Source organism: Colletes latitarsis, chromosome 10 (assembly GCF_051014445.1).
Source record: "Colletes latitarsis isolate SP2378_abdomen chromosome 10, iyColLati1, whole genome shotgun sequence".
NCBI lineage: Eukaryota > Metazoa > Arthropoda > Insecta > Hymenoptera > Colletidae > Colletes > Colletes latitarsis.
In genome coordinates, this window is record NC_135143.1 from 3,600,004 (window position 1) to 3,626,096 (window position 26,093).

At 32.8% G+C, this 26,093-nt stretch overlaps 2 protein-coding genes across 3 annotated transcripts; both read right to left on the minus strand.

Annotated features, from left to right (window-relative positions):
* Window positions 1–122: 122 nt before the first annotated feature.
* LOC143346029 (patched domain-containing protein 3) lies at window positions 123–14,035 on the minus strand. Of its 2 annotated transcripts, none has more exons than XM_076773746.1 (10): window positions 13,717–14,035; window positions 11,385–11,501; window positions 11,068–11,314; window positions 10,880–10,953; window positions 10,344–10,779; window positions 7,599–7,844; window positions 7,154–7,456; window positions 6,507–7,071; window positions 5,135–5,617; window positions 123–671 (listed from the first exon to the last, which is right to left on the minus strand). In XM_076773746.1, exons 2-10 carry the CDS (start codon window positions 11,483–11,485, stop codon window positions 268–270), a joined length of 2,859 nt encoding a protein of 952 aa, XP_076629861.1. In that variant the 5' UTR covers window positions 11,486–11,501; window positions 13,717–14,035; the 3' UTR covers window positions 123–267. The 2 variants fall into 2 exon arrangements, with proteins under 2 accessions (XP_076629861.1, XP_076629863.1); XM_076773748.1 differs by lacking the exon at window positions 13,717–14,035 and adding an exon at window positions 11,747–11,898.
* Window positions 14,036–16,994: 2,959 nt separating this feature from the next.
* LOC143347189 (prostaglandin E synthase) lies at window positions 16,995–22,792 on the minus strand. Its single transcript, XM_076776170.1, has 2 exons — window positions 22,397–22,792; window positions 16,995–17,360 (listed from the first exon to the last, which is right to left on the minus strand). Exons 1-2 carry the CDS (start codon window positions 22,520–22,522, stop codon window positions 16,995–16,997), a joined length of 492 nt encoding a protein of 163 aa, XP_076632285.1. The 5' UTR covers window positions 22,523–22,792.
* Window positions 22,793–26,093: the final 3,301 nt, after the last annotated feature.

Below are 26,093 nucleotides of genomic sequence, written 5' to 3' on the forward strand. Positions count from 1 at the left end.
TTTCCGATCAATAATTATTATTAATAAATCTATATCAACCTTGCTACATTATTTTGTACTTTGTTTTTTTTTTAATCTTAATATATTAGATAAATATAAATATATATATATAAATAATGCCGTTTTTAAGTTATCCGACCTTTATTATTATTATTATTATTTTTGTATAAATGTGTGATTAATAGTACGGATAGTGTAATAATTTTGTATGTTTATTGAACCAAAAATAAATATTATTGATAAAGAATCATAATGACGTGCGTTCTCTTAACTCTCCGTTTCTTTATTCAGCGGACTGGTGATGGTGTCGATCGCTTCCTCCTCGTTTTTCTCAGGCGACGGCCGCGGTGTTTTATACAATCGCAGACTCCGCGGTCCGATTGTGCTCAGTATAACCGGCAGGAGAAACAGCCCGTGCCAAAGACCGAACACTATCACCAAGATGAAGATCCTCAAGAACGCGTGGAACACATAACTCTCCGAGAATGCCATCATGGAGAGCGCGAGCAAGGTCGAGCCCGCGCCATATGCAACCGCCGCGCCGATATACCTCACTGCAACGTGGGCTCTTTTCATGCGATCCTCGCTTCCGGTTTCGGACGCGGCGTGCACGAACGCGTGTGCAACGTGAGCCGCGTAATCCACGGACAAACCGATACCCAGCTCCAGACCTGAACAGTGAAAACGTAACAGCGATAATCACTTTGACTCTATATGTACTGCGTAAGAAGCTAAGCACGGGGGAACGTAACAAAAAATATGAATGTGGTGGAACGTATACGTCTAGATTTATTTATGCAAGAGCGTGTAAATATGCGAGGTAAATCGTTGAAGCAAATTGTCACTAATACTAACCAATGTGCTGTATAGAGTTAAGATATGGGGACAAAACTGGAAATTAAACACAACTTTAGACATTGAACCATGTAAAGGTATTTAATTTTGATTTTAGAGGAAACATCCTCGCTATATTATGCAATTTCCTTACATATCAATGTCAGATTATTAAAATAAGAGATCATCTCATAAGGTTACAGAATTATCAGATATTCTTCAAAGTTCTCATTTTAACCCATTAGTATTTATTATCTTTATCAAAGGCTTGGCCATTATTTTCTTATACCGATGATCTCAAATTGTTTTGCATTGTGAATAATATGACGCATGATCGTCTTTTGTCACCGAGCGCGAACTAGTCCGCGAGGCTTGACCTTTTTGTATCACCGACTGCGGAACATTTCGCATATAACACGGTTCGTGTATTGTTGTCAATCTGTGAGCATTTCAGCTGTTTTTACTGTTTGTTTGGGCTTCGTTGAGTCGACCAGGTTTATCACACAAAACCGCGTTTAGTCAAGGCCAGCATGGGTAAAAATATAGGATTTCGTTAGCAAGTACAAAGTATCATATGGGCTAACCGCCGTTTGGATGACACGAATGTTTGAGCCCAACAACTTAAGTAGAGCCATGATGCAAATGGTTAATAAGCTTCAGTCGTAGTGCGTAAATAACAGACTTAATATTTCCGAGTGTCATGTAATGAGTATAACTCGAAATCGACAGATAATTATGTAACCTTATATGCTCGATAATATGCTATTCTCTGCCATCGATAATGCCTACAAACTAAGAGTAACCTACGATGATCGTTTGTTTAACTCCCAGTATATCATTACAATTACAAACATTGCATATGTATGCAGGGTGTTCGACCATCCCTGGGAAAAATTTTAATGGGAGATTCTAAAGGCCAAAATAAGACGAAAATCAAGAATACTAATTTCTTGATGGAGGCTTCGTTAAAAAGTTATTAACGTTTAAAGTTTCGTCCGTAGTGAATTTTCTTTCTCGAAAATCCGCAGGTTTTCGGGGGGTATGTCTATTCACCAAAAATGATTGTAATTGATCCCCGTAACCGAAAATAATTTTTCCAGAACGATTTGAAATTTTTTAATTTTGTCGAAAAATTTTACACCTCGAATTTTTGTCTAGAAAGTCGGTAGGATTTCGGGGGTATGTCTATTGACCAAAAATTATTGTAATTGACCCTGCAACCGAAAATAAGTTTTCCAGAACGATTTGAAATTTTTTTTTTCGTCTTTAGACAAAATTCATTTTTCATTTTTAATTACTTTGATTGACGCTGTACGGAAAAGTTGTCTAACACTTTTTTGTAGGTATTCATGGATCTACTTCAGAGAAAAATTTCAATGAGATCCATTTACTATTATAGGAATTATGACCGTTCGAATATTGGACCATTTTTATGGGGGTTTTCTCTCTTTACGGGGTCAAGGAACAACTTTTCGAATATTGTTAGAATTTTTACATATTCTTCGTCAAAATACGCGTTGTTTGCATTTTGAAACTTTAAAATCCTTCAATCCGTTCAAAAGTTATGACGTTTTAAAGATATGCAAGAAATTTCGGGGAACCATTTTTCGCCTCACATTAGATATCCGATAAAGAATTTTTTCCCCGAAAATGCGTAGGATTTAGGGGTGTATGTATAATAACCAAAAACAATTGTAATTGACACCCGCAACCGAAAATAATTTTTCCGTGAATGATTTCAAATTTTTTAATTAAATTTTTTAATAACTTTTTAACAAAGCCTCAATCAACAAATTGATATTCTTGATTTTCGTCTTATTTTGGCCTCTAGAATTTCCCATTACAATTTTTTCCAGGGGTGGTCGAACACCCTGTATAGGTTTTTATAGTGTATCGAAACTGCCACGATTTCAATAATCCACTTGCCACAGAAACTCTATACAACATGAACGGTGACCAACTCAAAAAGAGACAGTAAAAATTCTTTCATTTTGAGCCGATTTAACAACATTTAAGTTTGTAAAAGCTTAAGAAACGCGAAGTACCACGTGTAACTATACTGGTGTGATACATTGTAAAATATTTGTTGTGAACAGACTACCTGTACTATTGTTTTAAAGTTAAAATTGATACACAATGGTAATAAGAATAAATAAATGTACAAAAATATAAATACTGAGTGTATAATTGTAAAGTCACGTAGGATTATAGTGAATTCAAGTGGCACAAGAAAAATAAGTATATTTTTTAAATTATCACACTCTGAGGATAAGTGCATTAATAGAAAAAATGAATGATCCAACAGATGTTACTTCATACCAAAGTTGAACAAATTTTATTCACGAATAACGCATAAAAATTTTAGATTCCTATTATGCCTTTTTTACCTGTTATCCAGAATGAATTTAGAATATACAGGGTGGGGCAGTAACTATTAGCACCTCAGATATCTTCGAAACTATAAGTTTCACAGAAATGTTTGCTAAAGTAAATTGCACAATACGAAGGGCGCTATTGAGTGGCGATAATAGTTTTTTTGCAGGTAGAGGTACTTCGGACATTTGAAGGTCACATCCATTTTTTTAGATGGATCGGTATGTTTTTGCTTCCGTATCACGATAGAGGATCTTAAAACGAGTTCAACGACCTATTACACAAGGTCATTGAAGGTCATAGAAAGTAGAGAAAGGTGATAATACTTACGGTTTTGGTAGTAAATGAAACATGTTTATAGTAGGTGTTCGAAATGATGACCATCACTGTCAATGCACCGTTGGATTCTTTTTACGATTGATTGACTTGCAAGTCTTACAGCGTCAGAACTTATTGATGCACAGGCTGCAATAATTCGCTGTTGCATATCGTGAGATGTAGTTGGTACTTCTTTGTACACTTTCTCTTTCAGTGTTCCCCACAGAAAGAAATCTAAATGTGTTATGTCTGGTGAACGAGCTGGCCACGATATTGGACCGCCGCGTCCAATCCTACGATTTCGAAATTTTTCATCGAGTTCCCTTCGCGCAATCGATGAATAATGTGCTGGGCATCCATCATGTTGATACCACATGGTTTGTCGTGTAAATAAAGGTAACTCTTCTAGCAAAAGACCCAATGTATCCTTAATAAAATTAGCATAGACGTTGCCATTCAAATTTCCATTGATAAAATAAGGTCCAATAATTTTATCACCTATGATACCGCACCTTACATTCACAGACCATTGTTTTTGATGTTCAACCTGTCGCAGCCAATGTGGATTTTCCGCTGCCCATAAATGCATGTTATGCAAATTAACATTCCCGTGATTTGTGAATGTTGCTTCATCAGTAAATAAGACGGTATTAAAAAAAAGCTCATTGTTTTGAATCTGACGTATAGCCCATCGACAAAACTCAACGCAATTCATGAAGTCGTTCCCATGCAATTCTTGGTGAAGACTAACGTGATACGGATGAAATTTGTGACGGTGCAAAATGCGAAGTACGCTCCTCCTACTAATGCCAGATTCGCGTTCAATTTGTCGCGAACTAATATGAGAATTTCTAGACACACTAGCGAGCACACCGATTTCCATTTCTTCGTTAATTACTCGTTTCTGGCGTTCACTTTTACGAACACTTAAACTACCGGTTTGCCTAAGTTTATCATACACATTTTTAAATGTTTGACGCGAAGGCTGAGACCGATGTGGATATCGTTCAGCATACAAGTTTTTCGCCCTTACAGAATTTTGTTGGCATTCGCCATAAATAAGAAGCATATCAACCTGCTCTTCAAACGGATACATTATGCCGGATTAACCGATTTATCGATACTAATCTTATGATGTTTATCTTACTCTGCAAACTATTAAAGTGTCCTTCAAGCAGTGTTTATTCTCAGTGAAGTAAACGGTAAGCATTACGCATTCCTCTACTGTTGACAATACGTATGTTTCATTTACTACCAAAACCGTAAGTATTATCGCCTTTCTCTACTTTCTATGACCTTCAATGACCTTGTGTAATAGGTCGTTGAACTCGTTTTAAGGTCCTCTATCGTGATACGGAAGCAAAAACATACCGATCCATTTAAAAAAATGGATGTGACCTTCAAATGTCCGAAATACCTCCACCTGCAAAAAAACTATTATCGCCACCCAATAGCGCCCTTCGTACTGTGCAATTTACTTTAGCAAACATTTCTGTGAAACTTATAGTTTCGAAGATATCTGAGGTGCTAATAGTTACTGCCCCACCCTGTATATTTGTTATTGGTGAATAAAATTTATCCAACTCTGCTTCAAACAAAGATTCCTTACCGATGCAAGACGCGATGTCGATCGTCAGACCCCAAAAGTACATGAATCCACAGACGTTCAGTAGTGTGAGAAGTACGCACAAAAAGATCCAAAAGCAAGTTTGCAGCTCGGCGATCAACATAGCTGTCATCCCCATAACGCAAATCAGTGCCAACAAAACATTGCGCAGGACCTCTTGAGCAATTAGCTTATCGGTCACCCACAGACTGAACACTTCGCTCCAAACTGTAACGTAACCGTCAATCCCGGCATCGCGTGCCACCATTTTACTTTCGTCCATCGCTGGGATCCACTGATGAGGACCGTAGAATCGTTTGAAGTTAAAGTCTATGGTGGTTGCTAGAATTGGTGGCGTGCTTTGTCCACATTTTAGATCTTTAATGAAACGAAAATTTCGCTGATACTTGCCGCCACTTCGGCTAAATAAGAACTTGGACAGGTAACTATAAAAATCGACGTCGTCCAATATTGTGATCCTTAAATCTAAAAATTGAAATTCATTTATCAGTCTCAATAATGATTATTATTTCGTGTTTCACAAGAAAAATCTACAGCTGTACCCCGAAAGATTTTTATGATACTCGAAAAAATGAATCTGAAAAATTTTAAAGATCGAATGATGACATTTTGTAGGATATCTTCACTAATTTTAAATGTAGTTTTATGGCACCCATTTATACGTACGTTTATCAAGTTATTGGTTACTTGCAAAAAATTTTAGTGCTATTTTGGAGTCTTGTTAAACAATTATTAATTGTGTCTATATGTTCGTAAACAATCATTTATGTAAAGGAATTATAATACTTGGCTAATAAGGTCGCGTACAATTTAATTATTTTAAATAAAAGTTATATACACCGTATACAGGGTGTTCGGCTACCTCTGGGAAAAATTTTAATGGGAAATTCTAGAAGCCAAAATAAGATGAAAATCAAGAATATCAATTTGTTGATTGAGGCTTCGTTAAAAAGTTATTAACGTTTAAAGTTCCGCCTGTAGAATCGCCACTATCGCGCGCATGCAGCTATACGCAGGTTGCCTATCTACAGGCGCAACTATAAACGTTAATAACTTTTTAACGAAGCCTCAATCAACAAATTAGTATTCTTGATTTTCGTCTTATTTTGACCTCTAGAATCTCCCATTAAAATTTTTCCCAAGGGTGATCGAACACCCTGTATAAAACAAATGCTTTGTACGTTCACCCAATGCACTTCCTCGTGAAAAGATTAAAATTAAAAACTTTTATAGATCAAATGTTAATTTTATATTTCAAAAAAATTGTATCATTCGACCTTCAGATTCATCTCTCCAAATATAAATAAAGCTGTAGAGACATTTTCTCAGGTTTTTGTTGAAAAACATTGCTAACCTTTGTGATAATATTGAGAGACGAACTCTGCGAAGTCTTTGGGCCACGAATCCAACTTTTCCACCGTTGATAAATTAGCAAAACTTTCTGTTAAATATATTAATTTTGGAAATTCGGCAGTATAATTAAAATTCCCCATAAGAATGATTGCCTCGTAACCACGATCAGGATACTCGAGATGTTTAATACTAATATACTTGCTTAGATATGAACTATTTGGTATAAACCACCGTGGATCGAACCACTGTTGTAATTGCAATATACCCACAATGCCCGCTGACGCCGTGGCAATCGTTATTAATACTATTATTAACTTTCCAGGTTTCGTTAAAACCACGTTCGAATACAATTTATTTATTAATTTTGATGAAAATTCTTCCTCCGGTCTGACAAACTTTTGTGTAAAATTATCGTGAACGATACACGGTATTATCGAATTCCGTTTATTCTCTATTCGTCGAGCGTCTAAGGTGAAAAATGCAACGTAAAATGTGATTTGAAATAAAAACGTCAATAGGACGCCAACCGCTGCATAAATACAAAATGATTGAAGCGATGGCAGTATCTAAAAATAAATACGATAATATGTATATTTAATTCAACGTATACAATTGTTTAAATTATTGATTAAATTCGTCTAAACTTACTGTTGATGCACCAATAATAAATGCAACAACATCGGTTAGAGATGTAATACTAATCGCCGAACCGGCATGTCCTAACATTAAAGCTACCCTCTCTTCTAATGGCTTTTTTCGGTTTGACTTGTCTGCGTGTATTTCTTTCCAAGATGCCATTATTAAAAAGTTATCATCAACCCCAAGAGCCAATAAAAGAAACGGTAAAGAAGTATGTACAGGTCCATAAGGAATTCCAAGAACAGAACAGATACTTATTGAAGTTATGAATGCACCTCCCACGCATAAAAGACCTATAGTTGTGAGGTAAATCTACAAAAAATTGTATTTTAAAAAAGACATACAGTACCCTATCATAACATATGCTTTTAATCAAAATATCAATTCTCCTGTAACTTGGTTTTTCAGGATACATTGTACAATTACATTGTCTTATTAAAAAAAAAAAACTTACTCGCCATCCCACCCAATTATAATCAGAAAATATGACTAGAACGTAGAAGAACATTAAAATGAATCCTATCGACAGTATATCAATATTTCCAAACATTGTTACAAAAGTAACATCCCCAAAACTTCTACCAGCTTCGTACCAGATAGCCAATGTATGATTTACACGTCTCATAGCATTCAATAGTTCTGCATTTCTGTGCAGAACATTCAAATAGGACAGTTCCCATTTCAATACATCATCTGTAGCCTACACATAAAAAGTAAACTACTATAGAAATAAATCACCACAACATTTTTTCGAAGAGTTGTTGATATTATAATATTCTGGATGTTAAATAGATGAATAGAAATGCAACTGTTAAGAAATAATCATTTAAGCGAAGTCATAAATTGTGAGTACTGATATTGTCTAAGATCAAAACTGAAGTAATAAATTATGATTACTGATTTCGCCTAAGATCAAAAGTGAAGTTAAATATTGAAACGATATGTATTGCATGATGTGTACATGCATCATGAAGATTATTAACAGAAATATGAAACAGTTTTTCAAAATCGATTCTACATGATAAAATAACAAAAAAGTTTCATATAGTAACATTTATAAAATACCCTACTATCTATAACCAAGTAAATAGCAGACAACACACATGAAACTCGTAAATTTTAATTTTATCTAACCCTTTAATACCCAAGATAAGTTTGTCGTTAATATCTAGCTTATAGTTAATTTAAAAATCTTCAAAAAAAAATTTGAGACGTTTGAATTAATTCGTGCATCTAATTTATTGATTATTTTTCAAAACTGGCTGACTACCTATAATTATTGTTATACTTATTATAGACATAAATCTGTCAAGCCAAATTTCATTACAATCGATAAGGTTAAAATGTAAGACTTCCCTCGTAAGTAAGAAGAAAGAAAAAATAAATACAGAATTTAGGAAACTATGGATACAGGAGTATTGGGAGAACAAAAAAACGTGCTAAAGAAAACTCAAAAGCAATTTAATCGACAAGAAGTATCTAGTATCGTCCTTCCACGAGAAGAAGGTACAGCATGTTTACATCCCCACTCTTGCTGCAATCTGCTAATTGGCATCGTCACCGTTTTCGACCAATACCTGTGAGTCAGCGGACTGCAAGACTGCAACAGAAGTGGAGATGGAAACACGTTGTGCCTTCTTCTCATGGAAGGACGATATAAGGAAAGCAATATAAGCACCGTATTTACGTAAATGTTCGATGCATTAGTAACAAAAACATGAAAATTGTCTTTCAGAAGGCTACTAGTATTCACTCAGAATTTATGTTGTTACAATTTAAAGGAAAGTAGTATAGATACATTAGATAAATCACATTAGAAGTGCTCGTGTTGAAAGTATACAAAATTCGACAAATGTTTTTATTTATTAATAGTGAGAACATAAAAATAATGTAAATTATGTTATACATAAATAAGAAAAAATTAATATATTTGTACTAATACTCTCTATTAATACTGTCTAAATAAATCTAATTAATTAATACCAATATCTAAAAAATAAAACTCTTTATTCTCGAATACATAAATAAAAAAATGTTACCATGAGTCAAAAATAATTTGGCTCTGCCCTTCACTCAATCGTCAAACCGTAACATTTGACAGAAACATTTTTATTTAATTATTTATTTGGCCACGTACAATTACCATCACTTCAGTATTATTCATTTTTTTTTTTTAACAATCCTACATGCATTCTTTTCTACATTTTAATTTGAAATCTATGGAGACCGGAAATTACGTGTACCATATACATATAAGAAAACATCAGTTTAGGCAAAACCACCGAGTTCAATAAAAAGTCAACTTCCGAGTTAAACTTACAATATTTTTACGCAGTACGAATAATATATTCATGCATTAGAAGCACAAACTTTTTGAACATATAATTCCACTGTAATAAATTTGTAACGAACCATAAATATTTTACATCTCCAATCTGATACATTCTTTCACAGGTTAATAGTCACTTCATTGTTTTGCGCGCATATTTCACTTTGACGAATAATTTATTGAAGCCATACACTTTCCAAGTATGCAACTGCTTGTTTTTAATTAGATTTGAATGTCTATTTTTTATTTTGTAGACTTATATTTCTAAATTGTGATTATCTTCGGATAATGGAAGAAGTTTTACTCGCAGAGCTTGTGACCAGACAGAATTATTCAGAAATGTTCTGAGGTTATTCCATAAAATACTGCTTAGACATGTGTATAAATGATGAGGTGACCATTTTCAAAACTCAGGCAGGAGGTACGTTTATATTATTTTTAAACATGCTAATCCAAATTAAACCAAACATTTGAAAATATAACCAACATAAAAATTAACGAATAAAACTATAAAAATAATAAACTCTAAATAATATATTTGCATGAATTTTTAAGTATTTTTAAGATTAATCTATAGAACTGATTTTGAAAAATTGTTCCATAGTTTTGTTAATAGTTTACATACGAAGTAACTGATAGTTTTGGTGGTAAACAAACATAAATTGATCTTGACAAAATCATTTTAAATATACAATAAGGCCCAAATCATATAAAACCCTTAATATATGTATATTATTTAAATTATATGATATATGTTATATACATGAAACAATTTATAATAAACATTATTGTAAAATTTTGCAATGCATTTAAATTTAGTAACACTTGTATTTAAATCATGATTCAGGCCTTTATATGAACTTACCTTACCCAATCAGCTGTTCCAACATCGTTTCCAAAGTTATCCATATCCACTTTTGAAAAATTTATATGCACTGCCCATTGTGTTTTTACAGCTCTAGCTGAGATAATTCTACCCTGTTCATCTCTTGTTATGCCACCTAACAATTCTGTAAAGTTCAGCGGATGTCCTAGGGTAGGACTAACCTTTGCTTTGGTTATGTCATCGAGAATTTCTTTTTTGGATTTTTGAAGAATTACATTATTGTTATACTCCCATATGTCCACAATACTATTTAAAAGGCAAGCTTTTGGCAAATTGTCCACTATATTACAATACAGCTGAGTGTCAGCATGAACCGCAGGTTCAAGCCTGGTTTTATTAATATCTGGCTCGATTTCAAAAAAATCATCAAGCTCTGGATTCCGTTTTTTTCTATGTACAATACCTGATATAACAGGCACTCTACATATTAAAGAAAAGAAACTTAATTTAACTTCTTACTAAATTTTATGATTATCATAAAATAAAATTTGTTTGGTTGTATGCACAGAAGAATGCTTACTTGAAACATACGTCTGTCCATGCAATGTGGTCAGAAGTTTGTACAGAAATAATTTGCTTCGTTATTTCGTTCAACTGCAACGATTTAAATACTTATATAATCATCATGCTATTGATAAGATTGTACAGCTTGCATTACAGTCGTAGCTCATTTTATCACACTACAATTCCAGAAAAAGTGATAATTACTGTCGCAAGAGCTTCCGGTTCTAATACGTTGTCAGCTGTTAATATCATAGATTCTATTCTTAGTCCTTGCCCAAACTGATCAATCATCCATTCTGTGTCATGAATGAAATCGGAATCCTGTGGAACCCATAGCTTCATTGGGTTCTTTTCTTGGTGAAAGGAATATAAACCGGAAAGAGAAACTAAAACTATCACAGTACTGCCAATGAGCCATTTCAATGGTCGTCGAGCGATTCTTAACCCAAGTCTGGAGAAAATATGAGGCAGACGATATAAAACGTATAGTTTACTTTATGCGAATTATTTTCTATACCCACCCATAGAAGAAATGCTCCACTATTTCCGACAAACGACGCGGTACATGTTGTAAATAACTTCGGAAAGTTCGTTTACGAACGACTCCTTCTTGTATCTCCATTATTCCGACACTGAAACTGAATTATAGCACCGTCGTATTTCTATGTTTCATGTTTTAAATTTTACGTGCACCTCCCGCAAATCACGACGGAAAAACGCGATATCGCGTACGACCAACGCGAAAAGCATTCAGCTTTGTTGTCACTATTCTCACCCTTGGTTACAGTCGTTCGCTACGACCGAAGGACAAAGGTCATCTAACCTCTAAATCTGACGGCCAATTATGTTCACGAACAAATAGAGGATTGTGAAGTAAACATACCGGCGAACACAAGCGCGATCTGAGTGAATCTGTGCACGGAGCTCTTATAAATTTCCAGCTCCGCGAACACCCAACTGACGTTTTCCATGTCGCGGTTCTCCGCTTCACTAATCGCTCGTTCCACTATATCAGATTGCGCGCGGTAGTTAATATGCGCCACTGCGCATGCGCCATTGAGCGCAAATTATTCACCAAATTCGGCAACGAGATTGATAAATCACAGACACCATAATGTATAATATTGTGTTTATAAACAAGGAAAAAACTGATACTGTTGTTTGTATTATTAGTTATGCTTTTAAGAGATCTGTTTAATTTCTAGAAAAAAAATTCATTTCCAGTAAAGTGTAAACTTGTGTGTAAATATTACTCGTAAACAGCTCATTACTTAGAAAGAAGCTCATATAGTGCAGCCGAGTCAATGCCACTGTTATTGGTGTCATTAGAATGAATATGTAAGTGTTTTTCTTTTTTTTTTTTTTATAGATACAAGTATAATACGTACCCCCGTTGTAATGAATGAAAATTAGTAAAACTGTTACGTACTATATTCGAAATTTGAATCATGGTAAAATTCGAAAAATTGACAGTGTTATTTTTTCATTTCTATGTTGTCTACCTAGTTTGGGACAGAAGTGGACATATTCGAATAGCAGATAAGAAATACACTGTACATCAATTTATTCGTCATGACATATAATTTCACTTTGTAATATAAATTATAGTTTTTATTGAACAAATAACGGATCAAAAGTTGTTTATTGTGTATTAGTTACTCAAAATTTGTATCTAGATAATAATTTTGCACATTTCTGGTTTGGAGATAAAATAGATCAATTTTTATTTGCATTGCATTTCATCGAAATTTCAAATCTTAAAATTATCGTACATTTACACGGAATAAGAATCTTTTACTTGGGATAATCATGGTCATACGTTTATAAGTACACGTTATATACGACAGTACAATTTAAGTTAATATGTTTAGTAGTTTTTTCCAAGAAGATCTCAAATATTACCAAATTTTTGTATCTCCAAACTATTATAGATAGAGTTCTTAAGAACTACAGTGATTCAAGCGAATGCGTGTCAAGGTCTACAAATGACATATTCCTCATACATACTTATGCTTTGTATACGATTCTGGATTCAAGATTACCGGTATACTGGTTTCAAATGAATTACCCTTTTAAGCAGTTTCGAACAGGAAATGATCAAACAGAATCGCATTCATTGTAAATATTTTTCTAGTGATTTCAGGTTGCTGAAATCTTTTTATAAATGTTTTAAAATTTTTCACAGAACAAATGTTTTAAATTAATTTTAAAACAATCAGACAAGTATATCCACGAAGTAAGACAAAAAGAAATAATAATAGAAATAATAGTTACGTAAAAGAAATAAAATTTAATTATACAACGCTTTCATAAAATAAATTTTCACATATTTCTATAGTCAATACAAAGTATCCAGACTGTGAAAATAAATGTTTCGTTTTTAATAAATTTTTACGCTACACATCATGCTACTTTTTTTAAATGCACCAGTAAGTAATTGACAAAACATAAATGATCCTTATCTTAAAAATTGACAATTTAAGGATTCTTAAAATAATAAGTTAGACAACAACGATTTCAATATGCCAAACGATGATATATTCACATAATAAAACATAGACATGTGTATGATCTTTTGAGCAAATTTTAGCAGAGTTGTGACTAATGGTCAATAATTATTAATATTTGATGCAACTGTAAACCTTTATAATGAAAAAAATAAGAAGAAAATGTAAAACAAGTAAAAAACTGTACGATAACTATATAGATAATAATTTTAAACATTTTTCCGAACGTATGAATAACATTGTAGCCTTCAACTACATCCACATATTCGCAAACAAAATTCTTTCCTTATCACATTGATGACATCGATGCATCAAATCGTGGAACAAATTGGTGATAGAAACTTACCAAAATCTTCTGATTTCGATCGAAATCGATTACTCACAGGATCAACGTCTTTCTTGCTGGTCGACTACCGACTGACGCGACTTATTCTCCGGATACGCTCAACTCGCGATAAAAATTAACATAATGATCGACCACTAGCCTTAAATACGTAACACAGTAGACACGTTATAATCTGTAAATGCTAAGTACTTATCAATTAAGTACAATGATAATGAAGATAGGATGCGACGACGTCTACAGTTCGGTGTGTTCAGTGTGTGACCGAAAGTTGAATGATCAGGATCGGCGAAGCGATATTGTATCATCAGTCTACTATGCAGAGGAACGCATACACATGTAGTAGTCTGCGAAATAATGAGTACAATTAATTTCTTTTGCGGTTTCTTTCATGTCTGATTATGAATTGGGAACCTCGGGAGTGCGTGTGTGTACATGGTGATTCTACAAACTTTGTCGAGCTATACTGGGCGTTGCAAGACTAGTATGATTTTAAATAAATATTTAAACTACTAACTTACGAAACAACAACAGGACATTTTTTATTCTTTATGTAGAATCTGTGAGAATAATTAGTAGAGACGAATACGTCAGGATACTCACTAACATATCACTTTACTACTATTTCAGTCAAGGATAATAATTATTTAAGTATGCAATGAATAGGATTTTGTTTAATTTTTTCTATATTATATATTACAAAATTTGTTTAACTGTTCTATGTAAAATATGTATCAAGTTTACAGAGATTAGTTGGATGAGAATACGGAACTTAAATATAAAAGCCGTTTAAACGAAATTATGTTAACAAACATACACCGCGATATAGATACGTGTTTATACAAATTAATTTTTTTTAATAGTCAAAACTTTTTTCAGGGAGTTTTAAAATGCGCTTTCTGTAAAAAAGAATACTTGAATTTTTCTTGATTAAAATACTTTCCTTTTTTATAAATCGAACAGCAAAAATAACCTTCATAAAGTTATTTTAACTTTAATTTAATTTTGTACAATGAATTGATATTTGCAGAAGATCTGAAATAAAAGGCGTCTCTTACATCATAATGCTAGTAGCTTAGCTGTAATTGATCTCGATTGCCTTAATAATTTTTGAATTGTTTGTTTTTGAGATTATAATTATCTATGTTTCAATAATGAATTATTAATGAGTTTATTGTAGATTTATTCTATGATTAATTACATGATGATTGTTGAATTCATATCATATGTAGTTTCTAAAGAAAAAATGAAGTCTTCGCACTCAAGAAATAGCTGTATAAAGTAAAAAATTATATAATAGAACATCATTAAGCATTGATAACGAAATACTTACGAATTTAATACAGCATAATCTTCGAACTTTTATTTCATCCCAGTGGAAAAATTATTACTAGTCAATAAAAATATTATTTTACAATATTTCAAGAATTAATAATTTATTGTACCTTAATAGGTTTTTACTTAAAACGAACAGAAGAATCGATCTGTGCAATAAAAACTGTGCATTTCCATTTAAAGAAATTGTGCAAGTGTTAATTGCATGTTTACTGTTGTAATTAACAAAAATCTAAGTGCCTGCGAATGTAGTGCTCTTCAGGCTATTTATCTTTCTTCTTTGACATTTGCATATTTCAACATATAAGTGCATAAACATCATTTTAGTATATTATTAAAGTTATGCAATCATTGCACAATTGTACAGTCATTGTAAATTAATTATAAACAAAAAATATATTCTATCATTCAGTCAACCATAGAATATATCATTGCAAATTAATTTTAAACCAAAAATATATTCTATCTTTTAACCAAATAGAATATATCATTGCAAATTAATTTTAATAATGCACAATCTAGTGATTATACTATTGTTTTAAGAGTGATATATATTTGTGAAGAGATGAATTCGTGTTTGTATATCTAGATAGGTGGGTATGTACATAATCTCACGATCAGAATAACTATAATATATTTGTTCGTTACAGAATATAAAGGAAGTAAATTTTAGAATACACTTTTCTTGAATGCCTTAACCTTCAGTGATTTCTGCTTATTATGCATACTAGTCATCACGTTACGAAGAAGTGACCACGTGCTGTGATTTCAGAGACCAGATATGTTCAAATCAGCAATATTATATTTATGATTCATGTTGCAATAGCTTGTAGTATAATATTGTATGAGTTAACAGTAATTATGAGTCTTGGTCTACTCATTTTTGATGTATTTAAAAAAAATAGAGTTTATATCTATACAATTGAAATAAAGTGACAGTTTTTTTTATTTTTTACGTATTTCTTATCGTTTTTCCTTGTGTAATTATATTTTTCATGTATCATTCTCGAGATAATAATCGAAGGATCCACAGGAAAAAGAGGGAATGCCAAATTTAAGCATTTTTCAAAAAACAAAAATTTATTTTTTTTTATAATTATAATTTAATTTCATACTTTCTTGTATATATTAAAATAAATATTGCTGTTAGAGTGTATGTAAAGATTATAGTCTCGATCTATGCGCCATCTGGAAAGGGGAATGAAAGTGTGTGTGTATGGACGTAGCTATGAAGGTCAAGATAAGTGCGTAGCGTTAAGAAAAGAAGTATAATTAAATTGTTTATCTTTTATTATATATATATATATATTAATTTAAAAGAAAATGTAAAGTATTATTGAACCACCACGTCCCGGATTATCCCAACAATTGCATTCCTCTTTTTTTCGTTGTACAATCAACAACGAAACAAAATATTTAATTCACAATGCAATATGGTCAGTGATAAAGAACATAGAAACAAATGTTAAATTCAAAATCCGTTAACTCGATTCCTAAAATGTGTAACTGGATATAAATACACTATAGACTATATCTCTAAGACGTCTAAAAATTTCACAATTACAAAATCACAATTTTATTTACATGGATAAAGAATAATTTCCCGTTTAATGAAACCATTATTCTTTATTCATGATTAAATCTGTGGATTTAGTCATTATTCTTTATTGAGAATAAAATTTGATCCCACTAAAGAGGCTCGTCGTTTATTAAAAGACAGATATCTCTATTTATTTTGTTGCCTACCTATATCAATTAAACTTATTTTATCTAAATAATCATGACTGTTACAACTTAAACAAAGATACATCATTCTAATCGCTCCTGTATCAATCTCATTCGTTTATTTGGTATTCACATTTCGTTGACGTAAATCAATTTAATCGTTGCAATTGCAACTACATACCGCGTTGAACGAAACTTGTGAAGAATGACGAGAAAGTTCTTCATGCTTGAAACCACAGTGCGTTCGCGTAATGGAGCACGGACATGGCGGACATGCAGATCAAGATGCAAAGTTCAACGGCGGAGAGAATCATTTTGCAATGACGGTGAACATTCACGATTTCCATGTGCACCAGGGTGTACGATACATTGACTGTCGCGAAGCAAGGAAGAATCGATCTGGCCACGGGATACAACGGCGACGCAGACAACCATATCGGCGCAATTAGTAAGAAAGGGAGCACGGTTCCAAGATCGTGTCGATGCGCGCTTCGAATGCGATCTACGTCCTCGTGGCCGCCTCCGGTCGGACAGAAAATTATGTCAGGACCTTTCATCCACATTCTGTCCTCCTCGCTGTGGATCACCTGCAAAATCGATCAGAACGACGCGATCCAATTAACAAGATGCAAATCTTGCTTGAGCGACTGGTCCACTTTGCTCGAAAAATGTTTCACGCTCTGTGTTGAGACAAGACTTCGTTACTTCGTTTCGTTAATGAAATTCAAACTTTGAAATGAACCCGTTGAGCTGCTTCTATAATTAAAAAGATGTTCTTTTTGAGATCACTTTTACCCGTGGTGGCAAGAATACGAAGTGGGATTAAAAGATATCGGTCTTTCTTGAGTGTCTTTCGTTTACTTATTGCAAGAAGATAATAGGAAAGAAAATAAGTTACGAAGCAAATAAAATTAAGAAAAGTATTCTACGTGTGAAAAGTAAGGAATTGATTGGAATCGGCATAAAAAGGTTTTCTAGTAATCCACGTGAAAAAATCGATGTTTTTTTTGGCATCTTTTTAAAGTTTGGAACCTTGAAAATGTGTCTACAAAGCCATTTGACGGAATTCATAAAAATAATGAAGTTATAACTATAGTTTTCTCGAAACTATATTTTAGAAACTGACTGACATGATATGACAATTTTAAATTAACCGATTCACTTAAAATCTATAACAAATCTTTAGTAGACATGTTTTTACAGTCTAGGGATATTAAGATTTGACGCATTATTCTATATTTTTTATCTCAAAGATGAGTAAAACGAGGACAAACTTAAATTGTTATCAGTTTTTTTTAAATTGAGATATTGAATTTTTTTAGTTTGGGTTATAACTGTATCCTTAGTAATAAGTAGAATATATTTCTGGACCTGTTTTTTAAAACAAGCTATACATGTCATTATGAAACTTCAACATTTTTTACTATTTTGTATTGAAAAACTTTGTATGTATCCTCAAAAATGGATAACAAAGTGAGCGAAACTCTCATATTTAAAAATCTCACTTCTTTCGTAAAAAATTGACAAAAAATGCATATTTTTCCGTTCATTAAAAGACCTCTTTAAGAGGCCTCAACGCGATGAGACAAGCGATGGATTCAACTTCATTTAAAAATTTTGAATTTTAAATTCTAAATATGTAGAATCATTTTGTATGCTTCTTACGGTTGATTTCTATTAGATCATCCTATAAGTTCGTATTAAGTTTTGTATAACAACTTAAAGCAATATTTAAAATATGCTATGGAATTTTATGAAAATAGTAAGTATATAAAATAGTAAGTAAAGTTATTATACCGTAGCTATAAAACTTCTTTGATTTTTCATTAAAATGTTATTCCTCACTGTACTTTAATACGTCAACAATAAAAGGAAGTGACATCCCCGTCATCTAATTTACTTAATACAATTATATTTTGCAAATTATAAAGACCTTCTCAATTAATCAAAAGAAATCTGAGAATGTCGAATTGCACGAACTTATGGAATGACCTAATACAGTATCGTCCTTCCACGAGAAGAAGACACAGCGTGTTTACATCCCCACTCTTGCTGCAGTTCGCTGATTGGCTGTCACCGATCTTTGTCACTCGACCAATACCTGTGAGTCAGCGGACTGCAACAGGAGTGGGGATGTAAACACGCTGTGCCTTCTTCTCGTGGAAGGATGAATGTTCGCTACTTTCTTCGTCAACATTGTTTGCTCAATTGTCCCTACCAATTCCTGGAACTGCATCGACGAGGTGAACCTTGTAGCTTAGTCATTACATGTTCATACATAAGACTAACCATATTTCTTTGAAAACGAGAAAAACGAATTTTTAAAATAAAGAAGAAGAAATACATAAGGACCAGATGTTAAACTCACTAAAAAGATATGAAACAATTAAAAATACGATATGAAAGAATAGATTGACGATTGGCTGGTGAATGTGTTAAAAGGCGTAATTACGTAACGTTATTAACAAATCAACTTTTATTATTTTTAAGTTGAGCTGCCATACGAAAACCATGCAATTTATAAAAAAGCTACATATATACTTTGATTTCTAAATGATTTTAGAATCGTTAGAATAAACAAACATTGAACATTTATCCCTATTTCACTCACTCTGAGAGTTGCTTACTTTTATCTGCAATGCAATCAAGCCTAACAGAAATAAGAGTCAACAATTCCTGGAATAGAATACCTTCCTTCATAATGTTTGCGACGTGAACCTGAGCTAGCTAACATTAACGAGGGAACACTGTATGTAGATATTTACACAGTATCCAATAATCTATATGAAGCAAAAACTGACCTGATATGGTCTCAAACAAATCGCTTATCGCGAAATATACCTCGGAGCAAGTCTTATCGCCCAGAGGCCTCTTTAGCACCTTTGTTAACTGTTACGTTAAGTCGATGATCGAATCCGACTAGGTCACGATTTTCTGAACGCCGCGTACACATAATTTAATGAAACGATTGATTGCATTCAATCATACTACCCCATGTGTACTCAATGCCTGGCAATCTAATCTTCATCTGTTCTAACGTAACCTACGAAGTTACTGTCTTCAAAAGGAATAGAAACTCCTTACCAGAAAAGTATACAGTTACTCCCACTCGTATTCGTATACTATAACAATGTTCACTTCAATAATACTTTTTTCTCACTTTTATTGGTATTTTTCGCCTTATTTACATTAATATCATAAAAAGAATATAATTTATTTCGTATTCCTTTTCTAATTCTTGCCCCTGAGAGCAAATACGGCCTTGTTTGGTATCATTTCCATTCGGAAAAGCTCAGCATTGCGATTAAAATAATTTCATATTTATAAATTGAAAAATATAAAAATTTTATTTTACTTTATTTGGTGATTCATTTTTGTTGCGTCATTACTGGTCGCGAATTACAGAAAACATGGGTGCTCGTCTAATCGAAGTTGTTCTAGGAATTCATGCGGATGACTGCGAATAATATCGACGAAAAAGTAACGAACATTACCGAAGGACTACGGTAATTCTTGAAGTATTAAGTTTAGCGCATAAGTTCCTGAATATATTTTGTAGAAATTAAAAAACTGGATCGAATAGTGCCATCAAAATTATAGTTTCATTTAAAGAATTAATAAAATTGTATTTTTTACATGCATACAAGTTATAGAAATGAATAAAATTACATTTAGTTCGTGCATCTGAATAACATCTAATTTTGTTGTGACATCTTTTTGTATCTTTAATCATAAATTTTATGTGTTTAAATCAATTAACTGTTGAATCATTTTATGAGTCAAATTGGCTCACAACCGTAAAAATAGGTATACCACATTCGATAATGCGAAATGAAGGGATCTGCGGGGGAAAGGAATCAACATTTACATATATTTTATTACGTAACTAAAAGTCAACATGTATTTTTAAACAATAATATTATAAGTTTTATACAGGGTGTTCAGCCACCCCTGGGAAAAATTTTAATGGGGGATTCTAGAGGCCAAAATAAGACGAAAATCAAGAATACTAATTTGTTGATGAAGGCTTTGTTAAAAAGTAATTAACGTTTAAAGTTTCGTCCGTAGTGAATTTTTTTTCTAGAAAGTGGGTAGGAATTCGGGGGTAGTTCTATTCATTAAAAATGATTGTAATTAACCCCCGCAACCGAAAATAATTTTCCTAGAGCAATTTGAAATTTTTTACTTTTGTCGAAAAATTTGTCCACTTTCCTGAATTTTTTTCTCGAAAGTGCGTAAGATTTCGGGGGTATGTGTATTCACCAAAAGGAATTGTAATTGACCTCTGTAACTAAATATAATTTTTTTAGTATGATTTGAAATTTTTTAATTTCGTCTAAAAATTTCAGTACCTACTCGAATTTGTTTCTCAAAAGTACATAGGATTTCGGAGGTATGTCTATTCACCAAAAATGATTATAATTGACCCCCGCAACCAAAAATATTTTTTCCAGAATGATTTGAAATTTTTTAATTTAATTTTGTTAATAACTTTTTTAACGAAGCCTCAATCAACAAATTAGTATCCTTGATTGTCGTCTTATTTTGGCCTCTAGAATCTCCCATTAAAATTTTTCCCAGTGGTGGCCGAACACCCTGTATAATAATAGATACATATAAACAAAATATAATTCTTTATTACGTGGAAATTACAAATTGGAAAATATAAAAATTTTACTTTTCTTCTTTCCGGTGATTCGTTCATAGTTACGGCATTACTGAAAGCGAGTTATAGATAACCGCCCTGTCAAAGCAGTTCTAGGAATTGGTGGGGATGAAGGGGAAAAAGTAGCGAACGTTAGCAAGAAACTACTAGCCGCGCCCAACGTTGCTTAACTTCGATGAGTAAACGAGAACTGTCAACAAGTTTTGTTTTTAATTTATTTAAACGCAAACCCATAAATATTTGAATGTATGAAAAAGTAAACTTATACCAATTTTAAAAACAACGGCACAATTCATAAGAAACAAACTTTTTTCATTTATAGTGAATTGCCATTATGGTGTACAAATACGAGTGGGAGTAACGTAATCCATAATAATTACACGTTCACTGTTTATGAAATGAACAACCGTGTATATTTTTAACCTGATGTGTATTTTATGCTGTAAAAATGAAACAATGGAAGGTATCAAGAGAGCTACAATTCATTGCTCTGGCAACTTTTCGATTAAACTTTTCTAAAGAGTTTATGTCGGTCAATTTTATTTTATTCATATTATTCTTAATTATATTTTCTAACCATATAACACGGTGAACACCTCCCATACAATTTACAGATATTGCTGGTCGATATTGCGTTTTTCTTTCGAACAGAACGACTTCGAGCCTCTTCGAAGAGGTTAAATATTCATTCTGCAGGTTGTGTGTGACACATCATTGCAACATGCCAACACGTACTGTTTCAACTAGCTCTTACGATATTAATTCATCGTCAGAACAATACAACGTCGTGGAGTGTTCGATCGCGACATTGTGTCCAACAGTGTTCGTTGCCTGATTATAGCAACGAGAGTTAAACGCAATCAAAAGATGAGTTCGTTTCGCAAGGCCACCGAAGAACGTTCGCAAAGAAGACAAAAATAGAACGGAAGCTACGCGAAGAACAAAAAGGCTCTTTACCTGTCTAGTTACTCGAATCCGCCCGGTGAACCACGTTAGAGCGTTCATCTTCAATACTAGAACGCACGACCACCAGGCGTAAATAGCCCACAGTTCTTTCGTTTCGCGTGCAAGATTGTAGTCCATTGTTTGGCCTTTACGGTCGACCTGGTCCTGTTTCGAAAAGCAAAGGACCGAGAACTGTCTTTACTCGACCGATCTCTGATTCCTTAGCGTGTCTTTCGCGTCGTTGCCAGCATTATGTTTCGACGGGATGTTCGTCAACAGCAACGACGTACCAGTAACGGTAAAAATAAAAAAGAATGGAAATCACGGTATCGAGGCTATCTATCGATATTAGAGACGTTTATGTAGCGTGCATGGATGAAACGCGTTAAAATTCTCGATGCATCGGTTCGCCGCCGGTGGCTGCTAGCAGACGACTGGCTACGTACCTCGAAAAACCGGTGTCCCGAACGTGATATCCAGCGTCAGGCCGCATTTGGAAGTCAAATCGACGCGGCCTGAAACACGGCGCCGTCGGTCTCTGGGCGGAGCACGTATCCGAAACGTCGGATCGTTTGTTTCCATGCTCACTTGCTCGTGTGTCAAAACGAGAGAGCATCAGGAAGAGCCAAACGAGAAGACTTTTTGCACATTCGAACTGTTCCGACTGGGAATGGGAAATTTAGAAATTTAAACATTTCGAGTTCTCGAAGCTCGAAACTTTTATGCTATTTTTTGTAATTCGAAACACACAGAAAGAACAATTTATAGGGCTATACTTCCGAAAAGGACATACGTCCGATTTTTTTTATACTCTGAATTCTTACGTATTTTAACGTGCTGATTACAAGTATGATAGTGAAAATTAGCACAAATTTTATTTTCATAAAAATTATAGTTTTTTTATTTACTTCCGTAAATAATGGAAATTTTGAAAAATATTTCAGATAAAAGTTGTAGATTCATCAAAATACACATTTTATGCCCTATTGATTTATGTCATAAAGATAATACTTTCAGAGAAATGTGATCCTTTCGAATAATTAATCATGGATATTAAAACTGTTTATCCTGGGATACTTTGAATTTATTATTGATTTGTCTGTGCAGAGCTTACGAATACTTTTATTTTTTAGTTTTCGTACGGTAATTTCGCTTTATTTTGTTTTTTTTTTATTGCAAACTATTTTTTAGTTTTCATGATATTGTTCTATCCGCTTTGTTTGCGTTTTTTAGAACAAACAGGTTTATTTTTTAGTTTATATAAAGTTGTTTCATTTCTTCTATAACGAACAGTCGTTTAATTTAATGTTTAAGTTTAGGTTTAGGTTTAGATCTAGGTTAGGTCTGGGTTATTCGTTTTGGAGATGGAAAGTTAAAAATTCAATGATACTGTATCCCTTTCTAGTATTAACTAATGAAATTAACAATAAAACTTGATTTGATTTAATATCGTTTTTCTCAGAAACTGTTGTCTTTATAACAAAAATCAATAGGATATAAAATGTGTATTTTGATGAGATCTAAAATTTTTATATGAGATATTTTTCGAAATTCCCATTATTTATGGAAGTAAATAAAAAAAACGATGATTTTTATGGGGTTTTCATGGTTTCCACTATGAAAATAAACGCGCCAATTTTCCATATCATACACGTAATCAGCAGTTTAAGATATATAAGAATCCAGAGTATAAAAAACATCGGAAGTATGTCCTTTTCGGAAGTTTATCCATTTATAGAAATGACCTACATTATGATGACTATAACACGAGACAAAATGATACTACATATTTCTATGTTTCTGTATATTCAAAAAATGAAAGTAGACACTTTGCACATTTTATATAGGGTCTCTATATATAAATATCCAAGCAAATATTTCGTAAATGATTGAAAGTACAAAAAAGTTTAATACAGACATACAGGGTATTTGGCCACCTCTGGGAAAAATTTTAATGGGAGATTTTAGAGACCAAAATAAGGCAAAAATCAAGAATAGCAATTTGTTGATTGAGACTTCTTTAAAAAGTTATTAACATTTAAAGTTCCGCTTGAAGAACGGCAATTTGCGAACAGCTGCGTATGCGTGATAGTGGTTCTCACTCACAAAGCTGTAAAGCTGTCAATACGTCAGTAAGTAGAGTTTCTCATGCTGAGTGAGAACCAAATTGCCGTTTTACAGGCGGAACTTTAAACGTTATTAACTTTTTAACGAAGTTGCAATCAACAAATTGGTATTCTTGATTTTCGTCTTATTTTGGCCTCTAGAATCTCCCATTAAAATTTTTCCCAGAGGTGGCCGAATACCATGTATACAACTTTAAGTCAACTACAAAGTATACGTAAATTATTTTTTTTATTTATGATATTTTCGAATTATGAAAGTCAACTTCGTTTTTTAAAATGGATATATATAATTATTTTTGCATATTTAGTCAATAGAAATTATTTGCAGTTAAAATGGTATCTTGTTAAAAACTGCTATCATGCATCGTTTATACTACAACACGAAAGAAAAAATTTATCGAGCTAGATAGTTCTGAACATCGAACAGAGTCACTCTGACCTTTAACTCGTCAAAATATACGCCTGTATGCTTATAAACAAAGCATAATTTGTAAAAAATGAATTACTATACGATATAGATCAATCAGATAGTTATAATATTGTTTGTTTACTAAGATGCTGATTATCTTCTAAACGATGCATAATAACAGTTTTTAACAAGATATAATTTTAACTGCAATTGATCTGTGCTCACTAAAAAATTATCTGTATTCATTTTAAAAAATTAAGTTAATTTTCATAGCTCAGAAAGGACATAAATAAACAAACATAATTTATATGCATCTTGTAGCTGACGTAAAATTAAAGATGTACAAGCAACTGATGGCCGAACAAAATGATAGGGTACTTCACGAAATAATTATTTTACGAAAAAAATACGAAAAAGAGGTATTAAAAGTTTAGACATATTTTTATACTATTTTTCAATACAATTTTTTAGTAAATTTGAATAGTACTGTACAATAATACGCTCATTTGTTTGCTAAATATTAACAGATATCGTGAGATAACTAATGGTTTTGTTCGACCAACATCAACTCCTATTCCATACTAATTTTTTTCTCATTCTTTTCTCTAATTCGTACACCGTATAAACGTCAAATATACAGGGTGTTCGGCCACCCCTGGGAAAAATTTTAATGTGAGATTCTAGAGGCCAAAATGAGACGAAAATCAAAAATACCAATTTGTTGATCGAGGCTTTGTTAAAAAGTTATTAACGTTTAAATTTCCGCCTGTAGATAAGCAACCTGCATACAGCTGCGTGCGCGTAATAGTGGTTCTCACTCAGCATGAGAAACTTTACTTACTGACGTATCGACAGCTTTACAGTTTTCTGAGTGAGAACCACTATCGCGCGTACGCAGCTGTTCGCAGATTGCCGTTCTACAGGCGGAACTTTAAACGTTAATAATATTTTAAAGAAGTTTCAATCAACAAATTGCTATTCTTGATTTTCATCTTATTTTGGCCTCTAGAATCTCCCATTAAAATTTTTCCCAGAGTTGGCCGAACACCCTGTAGAAGTATTAAATATTTATAGTGTGCAAAATATACATCTTCTTTTAGTTATATGAAATATACAAATGTGTAAAATGGCTTATCATATCTTCCTGCGCTATTACATACATATGTGAATACAT